General features: G+C 46.6%; 1 protein-coding gene across 2 annotated transcripts in view; it reads left to right on the top strand.

Annotated features, from left to right (window-relative positions):
* The first annotated feature begins 6830 nt into the window (after window positions 1-6830).
* STX3 (syntaxin 3) overlaps window positions 6831-22182 on the top strand; it is a 46426-nt gene continuing 31074 nt past the window's right edge. For both annotated transcript variants that reach the window (XM_023215518.2, XM_023215519.2), the window contains exon 1: window positions 6831-7440. In XM_023215518.2, coding sequence (XP_023071286.1) covers window positions 7411-7440 — 30 coding nt within the window. In that variant the 5' untranslated portion in view covers window positions 6831-7410. The remainder of the gene's footprint in view (window positions 7441-22182) is intronic.

Here is a 22182-nt window from a genome sequence, read left to right as displayed (position 1 = left end):
GTGTTAGCCAGGATGGTCTCGATCTCCTGACCTCGTGATCCGCCCGTCTCGGCCTCCCAAAGTGCTGGGATTACAGGCTTGAGCCACTGCGCCCGGCTGTTATATTTTTAAAAAACCATTTTCCATTTCCCAGCCTCAGGTTCTTCACCTCCAAAATAGAGATTAAAATAGCTGTGGGATCTAAATTCTGGGGTTACTTCTGAGGATAAATAGATACATATTTAGTGAAAATACTTTGTGACTGTTAAAGGGAGATATGGGCGGGGCGCAGTGGCTCATGCCTGTAATTCCAGCACTTTAGGAGGCCAAGGTGGGTGGATCACCTGAGGTCAGGAGTTCAAAACCAGCCTGGCCAACCTGGTGAAACCCCATTTCTACTAAAAATACAAAAATTAGCCTGGCGTGGTGGCGGGTGCCTGTAATCCCAGCTACTTGGGAGGATGAGGGAGGAGAATCACTTGAACCCAGGAGGCAGAGGTTGCAGTGAGCCAAGATCGCGCCACTGTACTCTAGCCTGGACAACAAGAGTGAGACTCCATCTAAAAAAAATAAATAAATAAAAAGGGAGATATGGCAGTAAATGTGGTTATTGCCATCTTCACCATCATATAAAATCTGCCCTACCTTGGATTTATCTCCAGATGCTGTTCTCAAGTTCTCAGCAGGTCCAAACAGTGCACATGTGGGCAGGGGCTAAGCCAGGAATAGGATTCAAATGAAACTGAGACCACTGAGTTTGTGCTTTTTTTTTTTTTAATTAATAATCTTTCATCCTTATTTCTATTCCAGGGAAAGGTGATGGGGAAAATACTGGAGTTTTGGGGTTTGGGTAGCTTCTCTTTTTTTTTGAGATAAGAGTCTTACCGTGTTGCCCAGGCGGGAGTGCAGTGCTGCAATCTTGGCTCACTGCAGCCTCCGTCCCCCAGGTTCAAGCATTCTCCCACCTCAGCCTCCAAAGTAGCTGGGACTACAGGTGCCACACCACCACACCTGGCTAATTTTTGTATTTTTAGTAGAGATGGGGTTTCATCAGTTTGGCCAGGCTGATCTCAAACTCCTGACCTCAGTTGATCTGCCCACCTTGACCTCTCAAAGTGCTGGGATTACAGATGTGAGCCACTGCACCCGACCTCTTTTCCTACCTTTATACCAGAGCTTATTGGTCTCCATATAAATCTCTGACTCTGTATCAGTCTGTCTCTGAAATGTTCTCCCCATGACTTTTTATTCCCCTCCCCTTTCTCCCTTCCTTTCTCCCCTTCCTCTTCCTCCTCCTCCCCACTTCTCCTCCTTCTCCTTCTCCTTCTCATTTCTCTTTCCTTCTCGTTGTCTCTCTTACACATATCTCATGTTCTCCTTTTCTGTCTATACCAGGCTAAGTATGCATAATATGTAAAAACTGCTTTATTGTTTGAGCCTCTTTAGGTATGAGATGGCGCGTGATGGTTCAAATCTGGATTAAAGTAGAGCAAAGCTAATTAAGTGAAGATAAACACTGACTGGATAGTGGGAGTGGAAAGGACTCGTTACCATGACTGAGCAGTCTGACTAGAATGATGGTCATTTTTGTGACTGTCAGTTGTTACCAGCAAATGGTTATCAGTGTATCCGTGGCTTATGGTGTTTTTTGTAGAGTTTGGGAAGCTCATTTATTCTTTTACCCATTGACTATTTAGTGATTTATTTATTCAACAATACTCAAAAGACAGTAAACAACTATTTAACTCTATGTTAATATGTAGTACATATGTACTATGTTCCCATTTGTGACTGGATCAGGAAGCAGAAAAGTAAGAAGCAGCACCTGCCTTGAAGGAAGTTAAAGGTTTAGTAAGATTCAAGAACTCACACCACAGTCACACCAAGCTCCACGTGATATAAGACTATGAAATTTCAGAGAAAGGACAGTGAAGGGAATCAAAGTGAGTCTGATGGGGGAAGGTGGTATTTGAGCTGCACCCTGACGGGTTTCCAGCTCTCGAGCTGTGCAAAGAGGAGCAGGAAGGGCATTTCTGAAGGAGGAAATTGGAAGATGCAAGAACAGGAAATCATCTCCCTTGGTCTCTGTTTCCTTATCTGGAAAAGTATGAAAAGTGTGCTATAAGTTTTGTTTTTCTGAAAGAGTGTCACAAGCCCAAAAGACAAAAAAACATAATCCATATTCTATAGAATTGGAATTTTGCCCTCTTTAAAAGAAAATAACCAGAAGAATCTTTTTTGGTTTATTCGTAGATATTTGCTACCCTTCCTATCTTCTATGGCAATATTCTACTGGGTCAGTATTATCTGCAGGACTCTAGCTCCTTAGATAACAGGGGTTTCCATGAAATAAACGTTATATGGCCAAATAAGTGTGATGAATACTGTGCTGATCAAAGTAAAGTTAATATTTTACCATAGGTTTACTTAGAGCCTGTAAGATGCAAATGTGCAGTCATGATTCCCTAAGCTGAGGCATGTATTTTGCCATGTTTCCCAAACTCTTTTTTCCTTGGAGGATGTCTTGAAATGGGTTGTGTTGTTGAACTTATGTTGATAAATGCTGCATTATGTTGGAGAATGCTGAACTTATGTTGGAAAATGCTGACGCTGAATACCAATGGTTATTATTTCATCTGTGAATAAAAATATTCCAGGCATTTCTCAGTTCCCCATGCTCTCTGAGAAAGCAGTGCAGTTATAATTGGTTAGCAGAGTTTTTAAAGTGATTGAATTAGGGAATTAACAATTCTCATATATATAACTCACTTATCTTCACAAAAATCCATGAGATGGGTACTATTATTGTTATTATTTATTATTATTAGTTTTTTGAGAGAGAGTATCGTTCTGTCACCCAGGCTATAGTGTAGTGGTGCAATCTTGGCTCACTGCAACCTCCTCTTCCCAGATTCAAGCAATTCTCATGCCTCGGCTGCCCAAGTAGCTGGGATTACAGGCATGAACCACCATGCTTGGCTAATTTTTGTATTTTTAGTAGAGACAGGGTTTCACCATGTTGGACAGGCTGGTCTTGAACTCCTGACCTCAAGTGATCCATCTGCCTCGGCCTCCCAAAGTGCTGGGATTACAGGTGTGAGCCAGCGCGCCCGGCATTATTATTATCTTTGCTTATGGATAAGGACATTGAGGCACAGGGGCATTAAATCAATTGCCAAAGGTCACACAACCATTAGTGATAGAACTGAGAATTGACCTGGGCAGTTTGGCTCCACAGCCTGGGCAGGCAACCACTGCCTTTTGCAGCGTGTCTATCAGCATGCTATGTGAGCTTGGGGAAATCATCTTATTTCTCTGCACTTAATTTAATTTATAATAAAATGGAGATAGTAATATCTACCCTGACTCCCTCCCTGAGTGATCATGAGACATAAGAACAAAACAAAGTTATAAAAGTGCAGTAAAATTCAGTATGGCTATTCAAACATTCAAATGAGGAAATACTCACATTAGATGGCTTATTTGTTTAATTACAGGAGTTTAAAGCCACAATTATCCAATTGCCCTTTACCTGTGCTTCATTATGAATACCCTGTTACTCTTTTTGAAGGAATATATATACTTTTAATTTTTTTTTTTTTTTGAGACAGGTCTCCCTCTGTCACCCAGCCTGGAGTGCAGTGGCGTGATCATAGCTCGCTGCCGCCTCGAAATTCTGGGCTCAAGCAATCCTGCACCTCAGCCTGCGGAGTAGCTGGGGACTACATGTGCGCACCACTATACCTGGCTAATTATATTATATTATTTTATTTATTTATTATTTATTATTTATTTTTTTGAGACGGAGTCCTGCTCTGTTGCCAGGCTGGAGTGCAGGGGCGCGATCTCACCTCATTGCAACCTCTGCCTCCCGGGTTCAAGCAATTCTCCTGCCTCAGCCTCCCAAGTAGCTGGGATTACAAGCACACACCACCACAAGCACAGAACACCACGCCCAGCTAATTTTTGTATTTTTTGTAGAGACAGGGTTTCACCATGTTGGCCAGGATGGTCTCGATCTCCTGACCTCATGATCCACCTGCCTCGGCCTCCCAAAGTACTGGGATTACAGGCGTGAGCCGCCGTGCCCGGCCTACCTGGCTAATTAAAAAATTTTTCTTTTGTAGAGATGGGGGTCTCACTATTTTGACCAGGCTGGTCTCGACTCCTGGGCTCAAGTGATCCACCCTTCTTGGCCTCCCAAAGTGCAGGTGTGAGCCACTGGACCCAGCCAATTTTTGTTGGTTTGTTTGAGATAGAGTCTTGCCCTGTCACCCAGGCTGGAGTGAAGTGGTGCGCCCCTACCCTCCACCGGATTGAAGCGATTCTCCTGCCTCAGCCTCCTGAGTAGCTGGAATTACAGGCACCCGCCACCAGGCCTGCCTAATTTTTGTATTTTTAGTAGAGACTGGGTTTTGCCATGTTGGCCAGGCTGGTCTTGAACTCCTGACCTCGGGTGATCCACCCGCCTCAGCCTTCCAAAGTGCTAGGACTACAGGCATGAGTCACTGTGCTCGGCTCAATTTGTGTATGTTATGTAGAAATGGGGTCGCACTACGTTGCTGAAGCTGACAAAGAACTTTTAACACAGTTGAAACTGTATAACTATGGAAGGTGCCAGCTTGGGAATGTTTGGAAAAACTAAAAAAGTTAAAATGGCAAAAACTCCAAAAATTATTGGGTGTCCTATGGCATACTAGGCCTGATCTAAAGCACCTTTCTGGATTACCTGATTTTTAAATGATTTGTGCCTTATAAAATCTTGCAGCTATTTTCCAATTTGGCAAGTTGCAGAAAATTCATAGGAATGATGCTTGTCCATAGAGATGCAAATGAATTTTGCCTGGTAGAAGTGCAATTGCTCTCCCAGCACCCGGAGGCCAGTTCTGCATTATTTATTTATTTATTTTTATTAAAATTTTTTTTTCAAGACAGAATTTTGCTCTGTTGACCAGGCTGGAGCGCAGTGGCGCGATCTCAGTTCACTGCAACCTTCACTTCCCAGGTTCCAGAGATTCTTCTGCATCAGCCTCCCGAGTAGCTGGGATTTATAGGCGTGAGCTATCACACCTGGCTAATTTTTTGTATTTTTAGTAGAGATGAGGTTTTGCGATGTTGGCCAGGCTGGTCTCGAACTCCTAACTTCAAGTGATCGGCCTGCCTCAGCCTCCCACAGTGCTGGGATTACAGGCGTGAGCCACCGCACCCGGCCAGTTGTGCATTTATTAACATGTTCGTTTCAGCATTCCTGATTGCCTATATATGTATGTATTGTTTGTGTTTTCCTCTGGACAGGGCTAGCCCTTTACTGGTCTCCTCCTTTAATTCATTATAGTCTTTGATGTGTGTACATTTTGTATTTGTAGGGGAGTCATGATTTTACTCTTTTCAAAACAAGTATCCTGTAACAGGAAACCTCTGAGCAGAGGCTGACAGGCCACCCTTGATTCCTGCTGTAGAAAGAAAAATTTCTTACTCCAGACCCCAATGGTCCTTTTCAGATTCCTAACGTGAATGGTTGTTCATATCTCAGCCTCTCTCAGAAGACTATTTTCCTGAAGCGCGGGGACCTACCTATCCCCACTAACAAAAATGTGTTAAGGGGCAGGGTGCAGTGGCGCACGCCTGTAATCCCAGCACTTCGAGAGGCCGAGGCGGGCGGATCGCTTGAGTACAGGAGTTCCAGACCAGCCTGGGCAACATGGCGAAACCCCATCTCTACAAAAAAACACAAAAATTAGCCAGGTGTAGTGGCGCACGCCTGTAATCCCAGCTACTTGGGAGGCTGAGATGGGAGGATGGCTTGGGCCCAGGGGATCCAGACTGCAGAGAGCCGCGATCGCGCCACTGCACTCAACTTGGGCAACAGAACGAGACTCTGTCTAAAAAACAACCCCCCCCCAAATTCCGCAAAAATGTGTTAGGGAAAGGAGGTGGGACAGTATTTCTGATCTACTCGCCTTTCCTAGTATGACCACCAGGGGGCGCGAAAGCCCTCCCGGTACTAAGGCGGGGCCACCCTGCCCAGCGATCACAGCCCGCAGAAGGAAGTGTGCGGGACGCGAGAAAGGACTAGGGCGGAGACCCGCGGGGCCGGCTCAAAGCCCGATCTCTGCCATACGCACCGTATCTTTATGGCAGCCGATGAGGTCAGCAGGGAGCACGCATTCAGATGGCATAAGAGGGCAAAGTACTGCTAGAATTACAAAGCTATTTATAGTCTTTTAACCTGAAAGCACAGAGCAGATTATATTCTTCAGAATTAAATCTTCGGCTCGCCAGTCCCGTTTGCGGAGCTCCACTCTGATAAATGTGTCATTTGTTCCCAAGAAGACAAATTGGGTAGGGAGAAGAGGGAGAGGCGGGGAGAAGACGAGATAAAGGGACGATCTGCTTTTCGGAAGAAGCAGCCTGGGAACTACCTGCACACCGCGCAGGCAGCGAGGAGGGCGAGCGCTCCAGTGCAAAGCTCTGTATTTTAAAGCCCCTCCTCGCTCACAGGCTTCACAGCAAACTACGAAGTGGGTATCATCTCTGATTTACAGACATGCGAACGGGGTCCTCTTGAGAAACGATGCTTTCCCAAACGTATGCAAATTGTGAGGGCCAAGTGTCTTCACTGGCACGAACAACATCGAGCTGCTTAGGTTTCTCGGGGCGGTCCCGATTTCCAACAAGCAAAAGATCCAAATTCTCGGACCACCCTGACCTTCCTGTATCTCCAGATCTCCAGGTCTTTCCTCTGGACACCTCCCCCATTCCCCCACTTTCAGTGCCAGCAGCCCTGAGGCTGCGCGGGATCCCGCTACTCGGAATGCCTTCCCCCTGGCAGGATATTTTTAGAACACTCGACTGCCACCCAATGTAGCCCACATCACATTGTCTTATTTGTTTTCGGGAGCTTGTCCCCGCCTAGCAACGAGTCGGCTAAGAACTGGATCCTAGCGAGGAGCCCGGCACAGACAGCGAATGACCGCAGCGGGACAGTCGCTCTTGCTCTTCTTCGGCCCTGGGGCACGATCTGCCGGTGCAGGGACCTCTCCCCGGACTCCACGCGTGTCTGGAGGGCTCTCGGGTTAGGGAAGGAGTGTTTGGAGACGCTCCGGGCGGCCGGGCGGTGGCGGGACACGGGCCCTTTAAGAAGGAGCGCTGGGCGCGGCCAGGTAGGGGCGGGTCCCGGGCGGATCAGCGCTGCGCCGGCGCGGGCCCGGGAGCCGGATTTGGAGCGCGCCGCGCCGGTGGGGGCGGAGTGGGCGGCGCGGCGGAGCCTCCCGTGGCCTCCGACGCTCCTCCTAGATAGCGGCCACCGCCCGCCGCCGCCTGCGCCTCCAGCTCCTTCGCCCCGGCGGGCCCGGCCGCCGCTTCCGGCAGCTCACCTGGGACGCGCTCACCTGGGACGCGCTACCTGCCTCCGGGCGCCTGGGCTCCAGGATGAAGGACCGGCTGGAGCAGCTGAAGGCCGTGAGTTTCGCTGCAGGCGAGGGGCTGCCAGGAGGGGTGCTGCGTGGGAGAGGGGCTTCTCTTTGCTCCCCAAGTCGAGGCTGGAGGGGGCCAGAGCCCGAGGTTTGCCCTCCCCACTCCCCCACCGCTTCCCGCGCCGGTTCCGCACCCTCCCCTACCCTCCCCTGCGGGGTCATGTGCCGGGTGATTCATCGCTAGGCAATGATTTTCCTGAACGCCTGTAACCCTCCCACCCCGCAAGCTGGACAGTGTCTGTCCAGAGCTGGTTCCCGAAGAGGGTACTTGGGGCCTGGGGGGGCTCACCGTGAGGTCAGGGGTCCCCTCACCACCTGCCCACTGCTGCTTGGCACTGTGCCCATGACCAGCCTCCTTCTCCCTTTCCTGTTTCCCTTCTGAGGGGCTCCAGGCCTGGCTGCCCCTTCCTCCAGGGAGCAGCTCAGAGCTCCCTGGTGACCTCTGGAGCTGTGAGCTGGTCACATGCTGGGATGCGTCAGCTCCTCTCCAACCGGTGGTCTGTAATTGTTATCCCCACGTGTCATTGTTCCCCCTCCGCCGCCGTATCTTTTGGAACAGCTGTGGTTAGGTCCAAGGATCTGAAGATAGACTGCCTGCAGTCTTGGCTGCGCAAAAGCTGTAAAGCCTTAGGCTACTTACTCTGAGTCTCTGTTTCCTTATCTGTCAAATGGGAGTGATCATACCCAAGGAATTTGTTGGGAGGATCTGATGATACAATGCAACTTGATACAGAGAAGGATTAACGCATGGGTTTTTAAGCCAGATACTCATTGACTCATTCAGTACATAATTATCGAGTGTATTCTGTGGGGGAGGTCCAGTGCTAAGCCTTGAAGATTCAATGGCACAGGTTCTACCTTAATAGAATTAAAATCTCGCGCTTGATACTCAGCAGTTTATTTAGTCCATCTACTTTGGAGCGTGTTACAAGTATAGCAGCTTAGGCCTCAGTCTAGCCCCGCAGAATCAGAATCTAATTATTCATCCATTTCCCCAGGTGATTCACGGGCACATTACAGTTTGGGAAGTACTGGACTGGATTAGAACTGGGGTTGCCTCCTGGCTCCACTGCTTACTGGCAATCCCTTAAACTCCCAGCCTAAGTTTTGTCATTTGTGAAATGGGTAGTTGTGAGGTGGAAAAGCAGCAGAACATGCATAAGAACACTTTTATGGTGCATGGCACGGGGGACTTAATAAATGGTGAAATATGCTAATAACTGTGAGTGCTCTATGGAAAATGCAGATGTCAGGGACTGTTGGGATGATGTAACAAGAGTTTATCCTTTTCCTGGCTTGCTTGGATGAGACCTTCATGTCTGTTTCACCTGTTCTGGGTAGCAGGGCTGCAGAGGAGGCAGGGAGCTGGGGAAGTGAGAGAAGCAAAGGGACAGGTGCCTATTGTGGGAGTGGCCTGCCTGCTTCAGTCTTGTGCTTAGTCATCTGAGCCTCACAGCGTCCAGGTTATGGATGGGGCAGAGTTTATTGCCCCTGTTTTATAGATGGGGAAACTGGTACTCACGGGGTAGGAGGGATGCCCCAGGACACAGAACCAGGCAAGGCACCACCAGGAGAGGAACCCAGGCTCCTGACACTCTCCACGGTGCTCCTTCCCTTGAAGCTCGCTGGCTGGGGAGGCAGAAGGAAAAGAAGAGTACAATTTTGAAGATCTCTCTGTGTCGGCATATTCAGCAACCATAAAAAAGTACAAAACTGAACAGCAGACTCTTCCATTTGTTAGGAAATCCATTTCCAGAGGAAGATACTCCATGGCCCCTTTCAGTAGCTCATTGTCAACGATGAGCAAAGAGTCTTAACTGAGCTTTCAGTTCCAAGAATAAATTTAATTTGCTTGGGAACCCTGAGCAAGTCTCTTTGCTTCTCCTCGGTGCCTCATGGTTACCCTCTGTAAAGTGGAATTAATGATAGGTTTCCTGCCCTTCCCTCTTGGGGATGTGGTGAAAGTGAGACTGGAGATGATGGTGTTATTATGGGAAGATTGTTCTGAAATCACAGGGTGGCTTCTGTAGCGTTTTGGAGCAGATGCATGGCAGCGCGGGACAAAGGGACACAGGTGGCAGGTTCCAAGACTCTGATCACTGTGTTTCTTTGGGTCGCTTAACTTCTCTGCTTCTTAATTTCTCCTTTGTACAACAAGGAATTTAGTTGCTCTCAGAAGTCCCTTCTGGTGTTGTTATAGGTTTTTCTGTGAAGACTGTTAAGGTTGATGTGGATTTTGATGTCAGTTCACCTCCTCTTATCCCCTCTCCCCAGCCAGACGCCCAGGGATCACCCTCACTGAAACAAGATATGCATCTTCTCCCTCTGATTTCCATTATCAATTAGAAGCATTTGTCAACCTTCATGAAACAAATTGCACATTGAGCAGCCTATGCAATCTCTTCCTGTGGTGTTCTTTCTAAGTCCTGGGGAGGGGAGATGGTAACTGCCTCCCGATAGCTGGAGGGCTTTCGTGCCCGAGATTGGCTTTGCTCTGGGTAGATACAAGGAGAACATATGGGGTTGATGGGTAGAAATGAGGAATCTGTAAGAAAGCATTTTTAGTAGACAGAGCTGCCTAAGGATGGAGTAGATGGTGTACCCTCCAGCATGGGAAGGAGGCAAGAAGCTTGTTGGGAGGTTGAATGTTGTAGGAATTTGAGCATCTCTTGGAGGGGAGGTGAACTAGGAGATACAAGGCCTTCATCAACCTTAAGAATGTGTGGTTTTATAAAATGTTTGTCTGTGAGCCTGTCCTAAGGCTTTGAAGTCTACAGGGACTGAGGCCTCAGAGTTGCCCCTGTAAAGTGGATCATCACCCTTTTCCCATAGGATCATTGTGAGGGTAAAATGAGATAATCCATGACAATCACCCACCACTGTTATTGTGAATTCTTCTGTCTTGGCCTGCTGGTAGCAGTGTCCACACAGAAGGGCATCCCTTCCTGAGGCCATGGTCACAAGACCTGACTCATCTGGTCTCACCTTGTCTCATCTCTTGCACTGCTCTTCCTGGCGGGTTCCCTCAACAGCCTGCTTCTTCAGTGACAGAGGACAGGCTTGCCAGGAATGTGCAGTGCCTCTACCTAGCTTATCCCAGGACATGGTTTTTTCTGACTTCTCAGCAGCTGAACTTTGAATCTGCTGAGTCCAGACAGTCCCTGCTCTAGTGATCTTTTGCATGGCCCTGTTTTCATTCAGTAAACATTTGCTGAGTACTGAGTACCTACTGTGTGCCAGTCCTTGCACTAGATGCTGGAGTGTAGTGGTGATAAACTCATGTTCCTGGCCCTTAGAAAGTTCGTGGTCAGGTAGGAAGAAGCAGAAGAAATAGACATGAGGATATCATCCTTGTGATAGAAGCAACCACAGGCAGACCCTGTTGGCCAGTCTTTGGAAGATGAGAGATGGGCATGAGGCTTTGGGTGGGTTCCCAAGACGAAGTAATGGTTGAGCTCAGCTGCTTCTTCCAGCCCAATCTGACCTTTTCAGATATGTAAAGGTGGTTGGAGATATGTGAGGTACTTTACGTACCAGATACGTAAAGGTACCTTGTATCTAATCCTCTCAACCCTGCAATGCAGAGTGGGTTTTTCTATTAGTCTCATTCTACAAGTGAGTAAATTGAGGCTTAACAAGAAAGGCAAGGATCTTCGATTGTCTTGATCACTCTCCCATTGGTGTATAAACCATCAAGCACATAAAAAACTCAAGGGAGCATCGGCAGAGTCGCATGTGTATAGTACCTGCTGACCACCATGATCAGAGCTTTGTGACCTCTGTGTGCCTAGCATCCTGCTGGGCATCAGGTTTAGGCAGGATTGAAAAAGTCCTAGTGTCAAAGGGTAAATGATCACATAGGGAAAACAAAGACATTTAGTACATGACAAGACAACCAACAGTAATCAAAGGGAGATGATGGTAATGGAGAAGCCAGTGATAGAGGCTGAAGCCTTTGGGCCCCCTTAGAGACTGATCTATAGAGGACTAGAAATGATGTGGATGGAATGGCCCTTCAAAGACCAGCACTAATAGGACACACTAATGAAATCAACCACCTGGGGCTCTAAAGGCCAGACTGACTTTTTACTCTCTCTGTGTCTTTCTGCTTCCTAAATGGCTGTTGTTGGCCTCCTTCCCCACTGGAAGCTCCAGGATCTTTGTGGAATTGTAGTTCCTTAGGATAACATTATAACCCCATCAGAAACATGGAGCTGTGTACTTCCCCTGTAAAGCTTAATTTGTTAATAAATATTTATTGAGCCGCTTTTATGTGCCAGGTGCTTTGGATCATAACTGGTCCTTAACATACCAGTCTGCACTTCACTGAGATTCTGTCCTTCTCCAGTCATAAAATTTCATATAAGTCAGGATTCCTGCGTCCGCTCTTCTCTGTACCTGGGGGGATTCATTCTCTGGAAGAGCTGTTTTTCTGTGAGCAGACGGGAAGCAGAGCAGAGAGTGATGGGGATTGAGTGGGGATTACAGCCCCATCAGCCAGAGGCCAGAAAATGCGTGGATGAGAGAAGGAGATTAATTTTATTTTTATTCCTGTGAGTGTGGGGGAAGTAGGGGGAATTGGCAGGAGCTAAGGGAGGGACCCTTGTTAATGCTGTCCTCTCTCTCCTCCAAAGCTTCCTCCCTGCCTTTTGTCAAAATTTCTACCCATCTTCCAAAACTCATTCTTTATAGGTAGTAGTGTTCTCTGACTGCAACCTAGAATACTCTCCTCCATTCTTCCAGCTCTCATGGGGTACACGTTGCTTTGAAGTGGGTTGTGTTTTTTCTTTTGTTTTGTCTCTGTTTTTTTTTTTTTTGTTACCATGGAGTGGGTTTGAAACCACTGTCCACTGCTTGTTATAAGTTGGACCCTTTATCTGCTAGGTTCTTTTGTCTTTGAGGTCAATGTTTCTAGTACTTCTTCTCACCTATCAATTACAATAACAATGATCATTTATTGAGCAGCTACTATTGGACAGACTTGTGCTACGTACCTTACATACCTTGTCTCTAATTCTCTCAACCCTGCAAGGCAAAGTGGGTTTTTATATTTTTCTCATTTTACAAGCAAGGGAATTGGGATATTATTCTCACTTTACAAGTGAAGGAATTGAGGCTCAGATTTGACTGAGATCTCCATCGGGGAAGTGGTGGGCTCAAGAGTTGAACATGTGTGTCTTGCTTCTTCATATCACCTTACACTGTATTTGATCGTCTCCCTAACTGCACTATATGCCCCTGATGCAACAGTAGTTCAGTTATCATAGTCCTCTGGAGCCCCTGTTCCTAGCACTCTGCATGGTAGGCATGTATTAAACATTTGTCTCTTAGTTGATCAACAACAGCTTGACCCTTAAACATCCTTTACTCATTATTATGACTTATTTTTCTTGCTCCGTTCCCTGTGGGCTGGTGAACTTTTACCTACCTGAAGTGGAACATTTACTGAGGGAACCCATATGTTTGCTAATGAAGCCAGACCTTACAGGTCCATCCTTAAGGATGGAGTTCCAAGGCTCCTAAAGCCCAAGATGATATGGAAGGTTGCCCCTATTTAGAAAGACAATGAAGGCAAAGATGTGGCACCATGGTGAAAACTTAGCTACTCCATTCTTCTCCTGGCAAAATCCTACATATCTCCAAAGTCTCAGTTCCAGTGTCATCCAGCTTCCCAGGCTGACAGCATTGACCACGCCTTTACTTGGACCCCACAAACTTTATTTTTGGTGCTATATACAAATAGCCAGATGGTATTGCAATTGCAGATACCATTGACTCTGTTAGTTCTTGTGCTCTGGGAGAGCAGAGGTCACGTGTGTCTCATTCTCTCTTGTACCTTCCCAGCCCAAAGCCTGTAAAGCTGTAAACCAAACTGTCCCGCCGATGAATGGGGATATTCTGTAAATGTATTTGCCCGCAGATTCTGTAGTCCTTGAGGGGCCTTACCTCCAGCCACCTTTATGTTAGGCCCCCTGCAACTACCCCCACCCCATCTGCTCTCTCAGGGCAGCCTGCTTTTTGGCATTGGACCGTTTCCATGGCAACTTTCCCCAGTCTCCACCTGGAAACTGTGTGAAATTCAGCCCCCACCTGAAGAGATTAGTGGAGCAGATACTGTCTGGGTGTGTTCAGCTGTCTGGGTTAGGACAGCTTGGTATGGCGTCAGGATTTTTTTATTTTTTAAATAAATTTTAAAATTTTAGCCTACTTTTAGATTTACAGAAAAGTTACAAAGATAGTACAGAGAGTTCCTGTCTAGTCCTCTCCTGGTTCCCTCACTTGGTCACATTTTATACTACAGTGTACACTTAGCAAAACTAAGAGACTTACATTGGTACATTACTATTCACCCAACTCCAGACTTCATTTGGATTTCACTAGTTGTTCCACTAATGTCCTCTTTCTGTTCTAGGATGCGATCCAGGACACCACATTGCGTTCGGTTGTCACGTCTCCTTAGCTTCCTCTGGCCCGTCTGACAATTGCTTAGTCTCTCCTTGTTTTTTTGTGACCTTGTCGGCAGGGCTCCAGCATCTGTTTTCTAGTACTCTGGAAGCACATTTCCTGTGGCCGGTGCTACTTGCTACAGCTGGGGTGGTAGTGGAGCAGCCGTTAAGAGGCAACACTCCAGATGGCTGAGGACAAAGGCCTGGCAGCCAGCTGCCCAGGCACCCCTCCTAGCTCAGGTGCCCACTGTCCACAGGATCTTGGGCAGGTCACTTGGTGTCTTTACGCGTTAGTTTTCTCAGCTGTAAGATGGGGAATATCCCCAGAAGACTGGCCTAGGGGTTAACTATCATGGGCAATAGAAAGTACACATCTTAGAAGGATCCTCACTCAGCTCACATTGAGTGTTCAATGAAGGTTATACATTGTCACTGTTATTTAAGTATTCTAGAACGACCATGAGGGGGAGGAAGCTTGTGGGACAGAGGCTGAAAGGAGGGTTTGGGGAGAAGGCTGAGGATGGAGTAAGACAGTATTAGTTCCTTTCTTCCTCCTGTGTCCTTGAGAACATGGTGGTATCCAGAGGCCAGGACAGGAGACAGGGGAAGGGAGAGGAAGTCAGAGAGGGAAGAAGTGTGGGGTGGAGAAGGAAGTACCTAAAGGACACCTGAGATCTCCAGGAGGAAGAAGGCTTTCTTTGAATCTCCTTGAATGGCTCCTGGGATGAGAGAGAAAGCAGGAAGAAGGTCTGATCTTCTCACCCTGAGTGGCCTTCTTGTAGGTTTCCTTGGGGTAAATCCACTCATTCCTCAAAATTTATCCAAGGAGTCACTTCTGCCAACATTCTTAAATAAGCTTCCATCTTCCCCAGGCTCGACCTTGGATTCAGGCAAGGTTGGGCACTGCGTCTTCTCTTGGGTGTATAATTCCTTGGGCTAAGCACTGTCCTTACGTGTCATGTGGTGTTGTCTCTCATGGACTGTTGCTTGGCAGATGTTAGATGTGCAATAAATACTGCTGGCTGAATGAATGAACAAATGAATCTGTTACTTTGCATGGAACATTGTGGCTGTGCTGATGGGTGATGAGATCCTGAGATGCCTCTCTGAGTTAATGAAGGAATGAACATTGGATTAGACCACACAGGTTTCTAATCTTGGCTGTGTTCCTTATTAACTATGTGATTCTGGATGAATTAACCTTCCTAGCCACAGATTCCTTGTTAGTATACATAACGTCTACCTAGAGGGCCTTTTCCCCCTCTTCTTCCTTTCTTGGGACTTTTTATCCTTCTTCTCTAGACCCACCTCAGGTCTGGAGAAGCAAAAGCAGGTAGGATGGCATGTGAGGATTGGACTTCAATGATTTTTGTATCCGACAAACAGAATGCAGTTCTTTTGAAACACACATAGGAGATTAAGAAATACCATGTATTAAGACACAAAGAAAATGCCAAATCTCACAGACTAAAAGTCATATAGGCCGTTTCCTAACAGTCATATAATTAGAAATTAATACAATAATTGTTCTCCCCAGGTGAATCCATTTTGGAAATGTAAGAATGCCTTACTAAATAACTCTTGGGCTAAAGATAAATCAAAGTAGAAATGACAAACTATTTAGACACAAATGATCACTAGTTGTTCCACTAGTGCGGTGGCTCATGCCTGTAATCCCAGCACTTTGGGAGGCCGAGGCGGGTGGATTACCTGAGGTTGGGAGTTCAAGACCATCTTGGCCAACATGGCAGAAACCCCATATCTACTAAAAATACAAAATTAGCCAGGCATGGTGGTGCATGCCTGTAATCCCAGCTTCTCAGGAGGCTGAGGCAGGAGAATCACTTGAATCCGGGAGGTAGAGGTTGCGGTGAGCCGAGATTGAGCCATTGCACTCCAGTCTGGGCAACAAGAGTGAAACTCCGTCTCAAAAAAAAAAAGAGAAAAAGAAATGAATGATCACAAGAGTGGTAAGTATCAAAATTTGGGAGAAGTAGTGGAAGAAGAATTGAGAGGGAGCTCTGTTTCTTTAAAAGCATATAGTAGAAAAATGACAGATTTAAAGCATATGAGGTAAATGCCAGTGAATACATGAAATTCTCTCCTCCTGGGACCTCTAGTGTCACTGTCCAAGAATTGTCATTAGAATTGCATCTTTGACAGAAACTCTTTGCAAAAACAAGGCCCAATTTTCTGTTTTAGATGGCACGATCTTGGGCGTTTAATACGTGCCTAGCATTGCTCTAAACATGTCACGTGTAGTAGTGATTTAATCCTTGCAACAATTCTATGAGCAGATTATTCTTGTCATGTCACAAATGAAGAAACTGAGGCACAGAGAGGTTAAGTAACCTGTTTAAGACCATATAGCTCTTAAATGGTAGAGCCAGGTTTTCAGCTTTATATCTCTGTAGAGGTACAGAGATATATCTGACTGCCTGAGTTGGATTATATGCACTGGTATCTTTTTCACTCATGCATATAGGTTAATCCAACTTAGTTTTATGGATATTGTGGCATCCCGTGAAATGAGCGAGAGCGTGTTCACTGAGCCTGAGTGGGGAGGGCGCCTTCAAGTGCATGTAGTGGGGAACAGCGGGAGCCCTGGGCTCCCACAGACTTGCCTGTGAGTCCTAATGAGGTCATTTATTAGCTGAATCATTTTGGATGAATTATTTAGTTAAGCAGTTGTCTCATCTAAAAATGGGGAAAGTAATATTTGTCCCTCGTAGGGTTAATGTGAGAATGAATATATTTGAAACCACAAAAGTACCTGCAACAACACACACGCACATTATCTATTATTATTATTGTTAGGGCATACTGAGTGGAGTGGGGTCCTCAGGGACCTTGGCTCTTGTCCAGTCGTCCACTGGCTCACTGGCCTTGGGCTCGCTGATAGGATTTATTCTGCAGTGTCTTCATCTTTCAAGTAGGGCTAATTCTTTCCTCCAGTTGTTCAGCTAGAGCTTTCTTCAAAGTAAAAGTGTGAGGCTCACTTAGGATATCATTATCTGTCGATTTCCTCTTGATTTCATCTGATGAGTGTGTTGGGGAAGATGGAATTAAGTGAAAAGGGGAAGTGTGCCCTCTGAGAGGGTTTCACTGGAAGAGAAAGCACAGCTTAGTGAGAGAACTGGGCACTGGAGAAGAGTCATTTGACTCTTTACATAGGAAACAGCATCGGGTGCCTGTTGAGAACCTACACTCAGAATTTCTGGCTCTTGAAAGAAGAGGGACTGGAAAAACCAGATGTTGGGCAGTGTGTGCATGTGTGTGTGTGTGTGTCTGTGTCTGTGTAACCCTTGTAAGTGGTGGTGTTTGTCTTTAGGTGTCCCCAGACCCTTATCTGGAAGGAGGCAGTTGGGAGAAGTGGTTAGCAAGGACAAAATAAACCAGGTGTCAGGCTGGGTGTAGTGGCTCATGCCTGTAATCCCAGCACTTTGGGAGACCTGAGGCGGATGGATCACCTGAGGTCAGGAGTCCAAGACCAACCTGAGCAACATGGTGAAACCCTGTCTCTACTAAAAATAGAAAAATTAGCTGGGCGTGGTGGTGTGCGCCTGTAGTCCCAGCTATTTGGGAGGCTGAGGCAGGAGAATCACTTGAACACAGGAGGCAGAGGCTGCAGTGAACCGAGATTGCACCACTGTACTCCAGCCTGAGATACAGAGCAAGGCTCTGTCTCAAACAAACAAACAAAACAAACAAAAAACGACAACAACAACAAAATCCAGGTGTGTCATTGTCTCTTTGAGTTAAATTTATTGGGAGATAATCTGGATTTATAAAGAAGCATCTGTGTCTCCAGGACAAATAATTGTTTAAATTTGGAGAAGAGAAGGTGCAAGAATTTGTACTCGCTTGGTTGTGCCAGGAGGGGTGCTGCCCCACCGGCCCACAAACCTTCAATGCCCCACTGTGGGAAGTCAAGGACCATATATACACTTTCCCCTCTGTTATTTCTTTGACCCAGAAACTTTCCTGGGGGGTCTTGGGCTTTCTGCCTTGTCCTGGGACCCTTTTGTCTCCCTGGGGTCTGGCACCTGTGGCAGGAAGAGAATCAGAGCTGGTGAACAGTGTACTCTTCATCTGGGATGACTTCCTTTTTCTTTGTCTCATTCTGCCTTGCGACTCTGATTTGTAAAAATTCTCAAGGAGATACTGATGATTTAAACTTATGTTGCAGATGTGTTTTAACTTGGAACGGAGGGACAGACTCTTTCTCTTTAGAAAGCACTTGCTCATCTATTTCTGTGATTTTTCCAACCTTTTTTCTTTCTTTTGTGACAGGAGGACTCTTTCTTAAAATGAAATCTTTATTCAATCCCAGTGTATAAAGCAGATAAAAGTAAAGCTCTGCAGATTGAAGAGGCGGTGAGGCTCAGGACGGCTACGTCCCCCCATTGGCTCCCCACTCCCTGAGTACCCTGAGTGGGGTTTCTGAGGCACATGTGAAGTATCCTGGGTTTCCATGAATCTGCACTGGAAAGCCAAGCCCCTCCTTAATTGATGAGAAAGGCCTAATGGAAATAGTAGTTGTCCCCAAAGGGCCACAGCTCCTCTCTCTCAGCCCAGGATGCTTTCTGCAGGGTTGGGCTGCTTAGCTTCTGGGCCCCAGCTGCTCTCGGTGACAGGCTGCCCTGAGCAGCATGCAGTGCGATAAGAAGGGCTTAGGTCAGATGACTTAAGCTTGAGCCCTGTTTTGGCAAATCAGTAGCTGGGAGACCTTGAATAACTTATACCTTCTCTGACCTGCACGTTCTCAACTACATACTGCAGATGGGATTCACTGACATGGTGTACACAAAGCAGCTAGTGTCTTGTGGCCACCTAGCACCTACTAGGGGCTCTATGGGTTGCAGATATTTTTATAAATTATATGAGCTAACGAAGAGAGGAACCTGTGGTCAGATAGACTAACAATGATAGAGGAGGCAGTTGAGACAAAGACACAGCCTTGAGAGACAGGAATTGCAGTTCAGTTGCTTGAGGTTGCATTCTGGGCCCCTGAACTCTTTCTACTTTCTGTCCAGAGAGGAGGTCATAGCCCTGGCTGTCCTTTCTGGATTTGTGGGCACACTTGAGGGGTAGGGTCGGGGGAAATAGATCCCAGGTTGGAGTTGTGTTGCCTGAGTCAGTGGTGATGTCTCTCATCTCCTGGGGTGAGAGGCATCTGGAGGTTGGGGAGGGGAGGAAGTGGATGGCTGGGCTTGTGGTTTACTTGTATGTTTTTTATTGTGGCTGATACTGCAGCTCCTATAATGTTCCTATTACCACATACGTTGATTCTTTGATAAAGATGCTGAAGTTCTCTTCTTGGCTAAGCTCAGTCATGTGGGCTGAAGATAAGGGCATTGTGTGCTTTCCTTGCCCTTGGATTCTGATGCCTCTAGATCTGCAAGAGAGCACATGTGTGTCAGAGGGGCAGGAGCCCTTGCCCTGGGATTGGCTGAGCTTGCCCTGTAGGGAAGTCTGCTGGCAGCTGCAGTTTCGTGTGACTCCAGATAACATGCGACGGTGGCCTCTTCCTTGAATTTTCTGGTCTGGACCAAACTTTGTTGTTGTTATTTTGTATTTTTGGAAGTGGCATGCTACAGTGTAAAAACTCTGCATGGGAAAATGGAAATCCAGAAACCTGGGTTCTGTTCCTTTCTGTGTCAGTAACTCATTATTTCGTCTTGGGCCTTGGTTTCCCCCTGGTTTCTGTCCAGACCTCCTCTCTGAACAGAAAGTAAAAAGAGTTTAGGGGCCCAGAATGCAACCTCAACGTTTCCCCTTTTCTAAGTGAGGGGATTTGATGGTAGAATCTTTAACATTGCATTCAGCTCTGAAAGTCCTGTATCTCAAGATACTCACATCCAGGTCAAAGCTATACAGAAGTTGACTTGGCTAGATCTTATATATGGTTGCTTTGTTGAGTTCTTACTGTGTGCTCTACTTTCCATAGGGAACTTTAAAATATTATATTGAATTTTCACAGCATGTCTGGTAGGTAGCATATATTTTTTTTATAGAAGAAGGAGGCAGGGAAGAGGGGTGGATTTTGCAGGGATTCTCTCTGTTGCAGTAAAACCAAAGAGTACGTTTTGGCAGTGCTGGTAGGCATGCAGTCACGTTGCATGTGACAGGCAGATTCAGTTAGTTGATATCAACTTCAGCTTTCTATATGCCCAGCCCTGTGTCAGGTGTGCAGGAGCTACTAGTAACACTTATGAGATAATATCCCTGACCTCAAGTTGGTTAAAACTGAGCTTGAAGTTGAGATGGCAACTCATAAAACTGTTTGTTAAACATGAAGTGGGGCAAGTTTGGTGGGAGAAATGGAACCTGAGCTGGGCCTTGAGAGTTGGATTTGGATAGCAGAGGAGTATATGAATATTGGTTGTGGTTGGGACTAAGGGGACATAGTGCTAATATGACTATTGGTGGTGGTTAAGAATGAGAGGGCATGGTATTAAGAAAGCCCGGGAGCAGGAAGCAATGGGATGTGTGCAGAAGACAGTGAGGAGATCAAATTGATGAACAGAAGGTGCCTGGGGGAGAAGGGTGGGAATATAGGTAAATGCATAAATACGGTCCGCTTCCAGAGGATTGTGACAGACAGGCTGAGGACTTTTACACAGTAATTAATAGGGAACCATCTTGTATTGGGAAACAGGGATGTAATGGGATTGGACCAGAGAGATAACGGTGGTGGGGATGGGCAGGAGGCTGTTGCAGTGGTATAGGGTCTGCTACTCAAGCAAGGTCCAAAAATACTCTATTATTCCTATTATATAGATGAGGAGATTGAGGCTCAGAGGTATGTAACTTTAAGGGGAGGTAGCAGTGTGGTTTTGTTACATGGCTATATTGCATAGTAGTGAGGTCTGAGCTTTTAATGTATCCATCATCCAAATATTATACATTGTATCCATTAAGTAATTTCTTGTCATCTATTCCCCTGCCATGTCTGTCTGTCTACCTCTGTCTGTCTATCAATCAATCAATCAATCAATCAATCAATCACATTTCTTTATCCAATCATCCATTGACGGATACTTAGGTTGATTCCATATTTTTGAGGTTCAGAGGGGTTAAACCATCTGTTTAATGTTCAGTAAGTAGCATGCGATGGACCGTGGTATAGAGCCCTGGCCATTATGTTGCCATGGAGCCGATCTTACTGACTTAGCCTTTAGTTTGAGAACTTCCTGTGGAGGAGGAGGAGGAGGAGGAGGATGAGGATGAGGATGGATGCAGACAGTGATGACTCACAGGGAATTCTGCTCATGTACAGCCACATTCTTTCAGCGGGGCAGCGGGGTTAGGCGCTGATATATGCCTGGTATTGTGCTTTCCATGTGTAATCTCTTTCGGTCCTCATAAAGGTCATAAGGTCTGTGGGGGTATTACTACTTACAGGTTAGAAACTCCGAGAGGTTCGGGACTTGACTGAGGCATCCCAGCTAGTAATTGGTAACAGCAGGTTTTGGACCTAGGTTTCCCTTTGCCCATTTCACAGATTCTCACTGAAGGCCACCAGGCTGCCTGGCTAGATCTGCTCAAAGTCAAGAAGTAGCCATTGTGCATGTGGGGAATCCCTGTACGGATACTAGGAGGTCTCGAGAACTTACGTCATGATGGAGTGATTGGTGTCTACCTCTCGTGCTCCAGGTCACAGTTGTTCCTAGCTGCTGGAAACTTCCTTTAATCCATCCCATGATGGTAGCCTCTTCCCATTTCCTTAACACATGTGTTTGAAGACTGAATTGATGTCTTGTAGGGTATACATGTGTATGTGTGTGTGTGTTTGCGTGTGTGGGGGGAGGGTGTGTGGGTGTACATGTGGAGGGGGTGTGTTGGAGTGTGGGTGTATGTGTGTGGTGGGGTGTGGGTTGCGGGTGTGGGTGTGTGTGTGGGAGCTTGTAGATGTGTGTGGGAGGGTTATGAGTGTGTGTGTGTGTGGGTGTGGGTGTATGTGTGGAGTGTGTGCATGTGGAATGGGTGTGTGTGTGGAGTGTGTGCATGTGGAATGGGTGTGGGTGTGTGGAGTGTGTGTGTGGGTGTGTGTGTGGAATGGGTGTGTGTGTGGAGTGTGTGTGTGGGTGTGTGTGTATGTGGGATGGGTGTGTGTGTGGGTGTGTGTGTAGGGTGTGTGTGTATGTGGAATGGGTGTGTGTGTGGAGTGTGTGTAGGGAGTGTGTGTATGGAATGGGTGTGGGTGTATGTGTGGAGTGTGTGTATGTGTGTAGTGTGTGTGTGTGGAATGGGTGTGTGTGTGGAGTGTGTGCATGTGG

This window comes from Piliocolobus tephrosceles, chromosome 13, assembly GCF_002776525.5.
Source record: "Piliocolobus tephrosceles isolate RC106 chromosome 13, ASM277652v3, whole genome shotgun sequence".
Taxonomy (NCBI): Eukaryota; Metazoa; Chordata; class Mammalia; order Primates; family Cercopithecidae; genus Piliocolobus; species Piliocolobus tephrosceles.
This window is presented reverse-complemented; position numbering and strand designations above follow the sequence as displayed.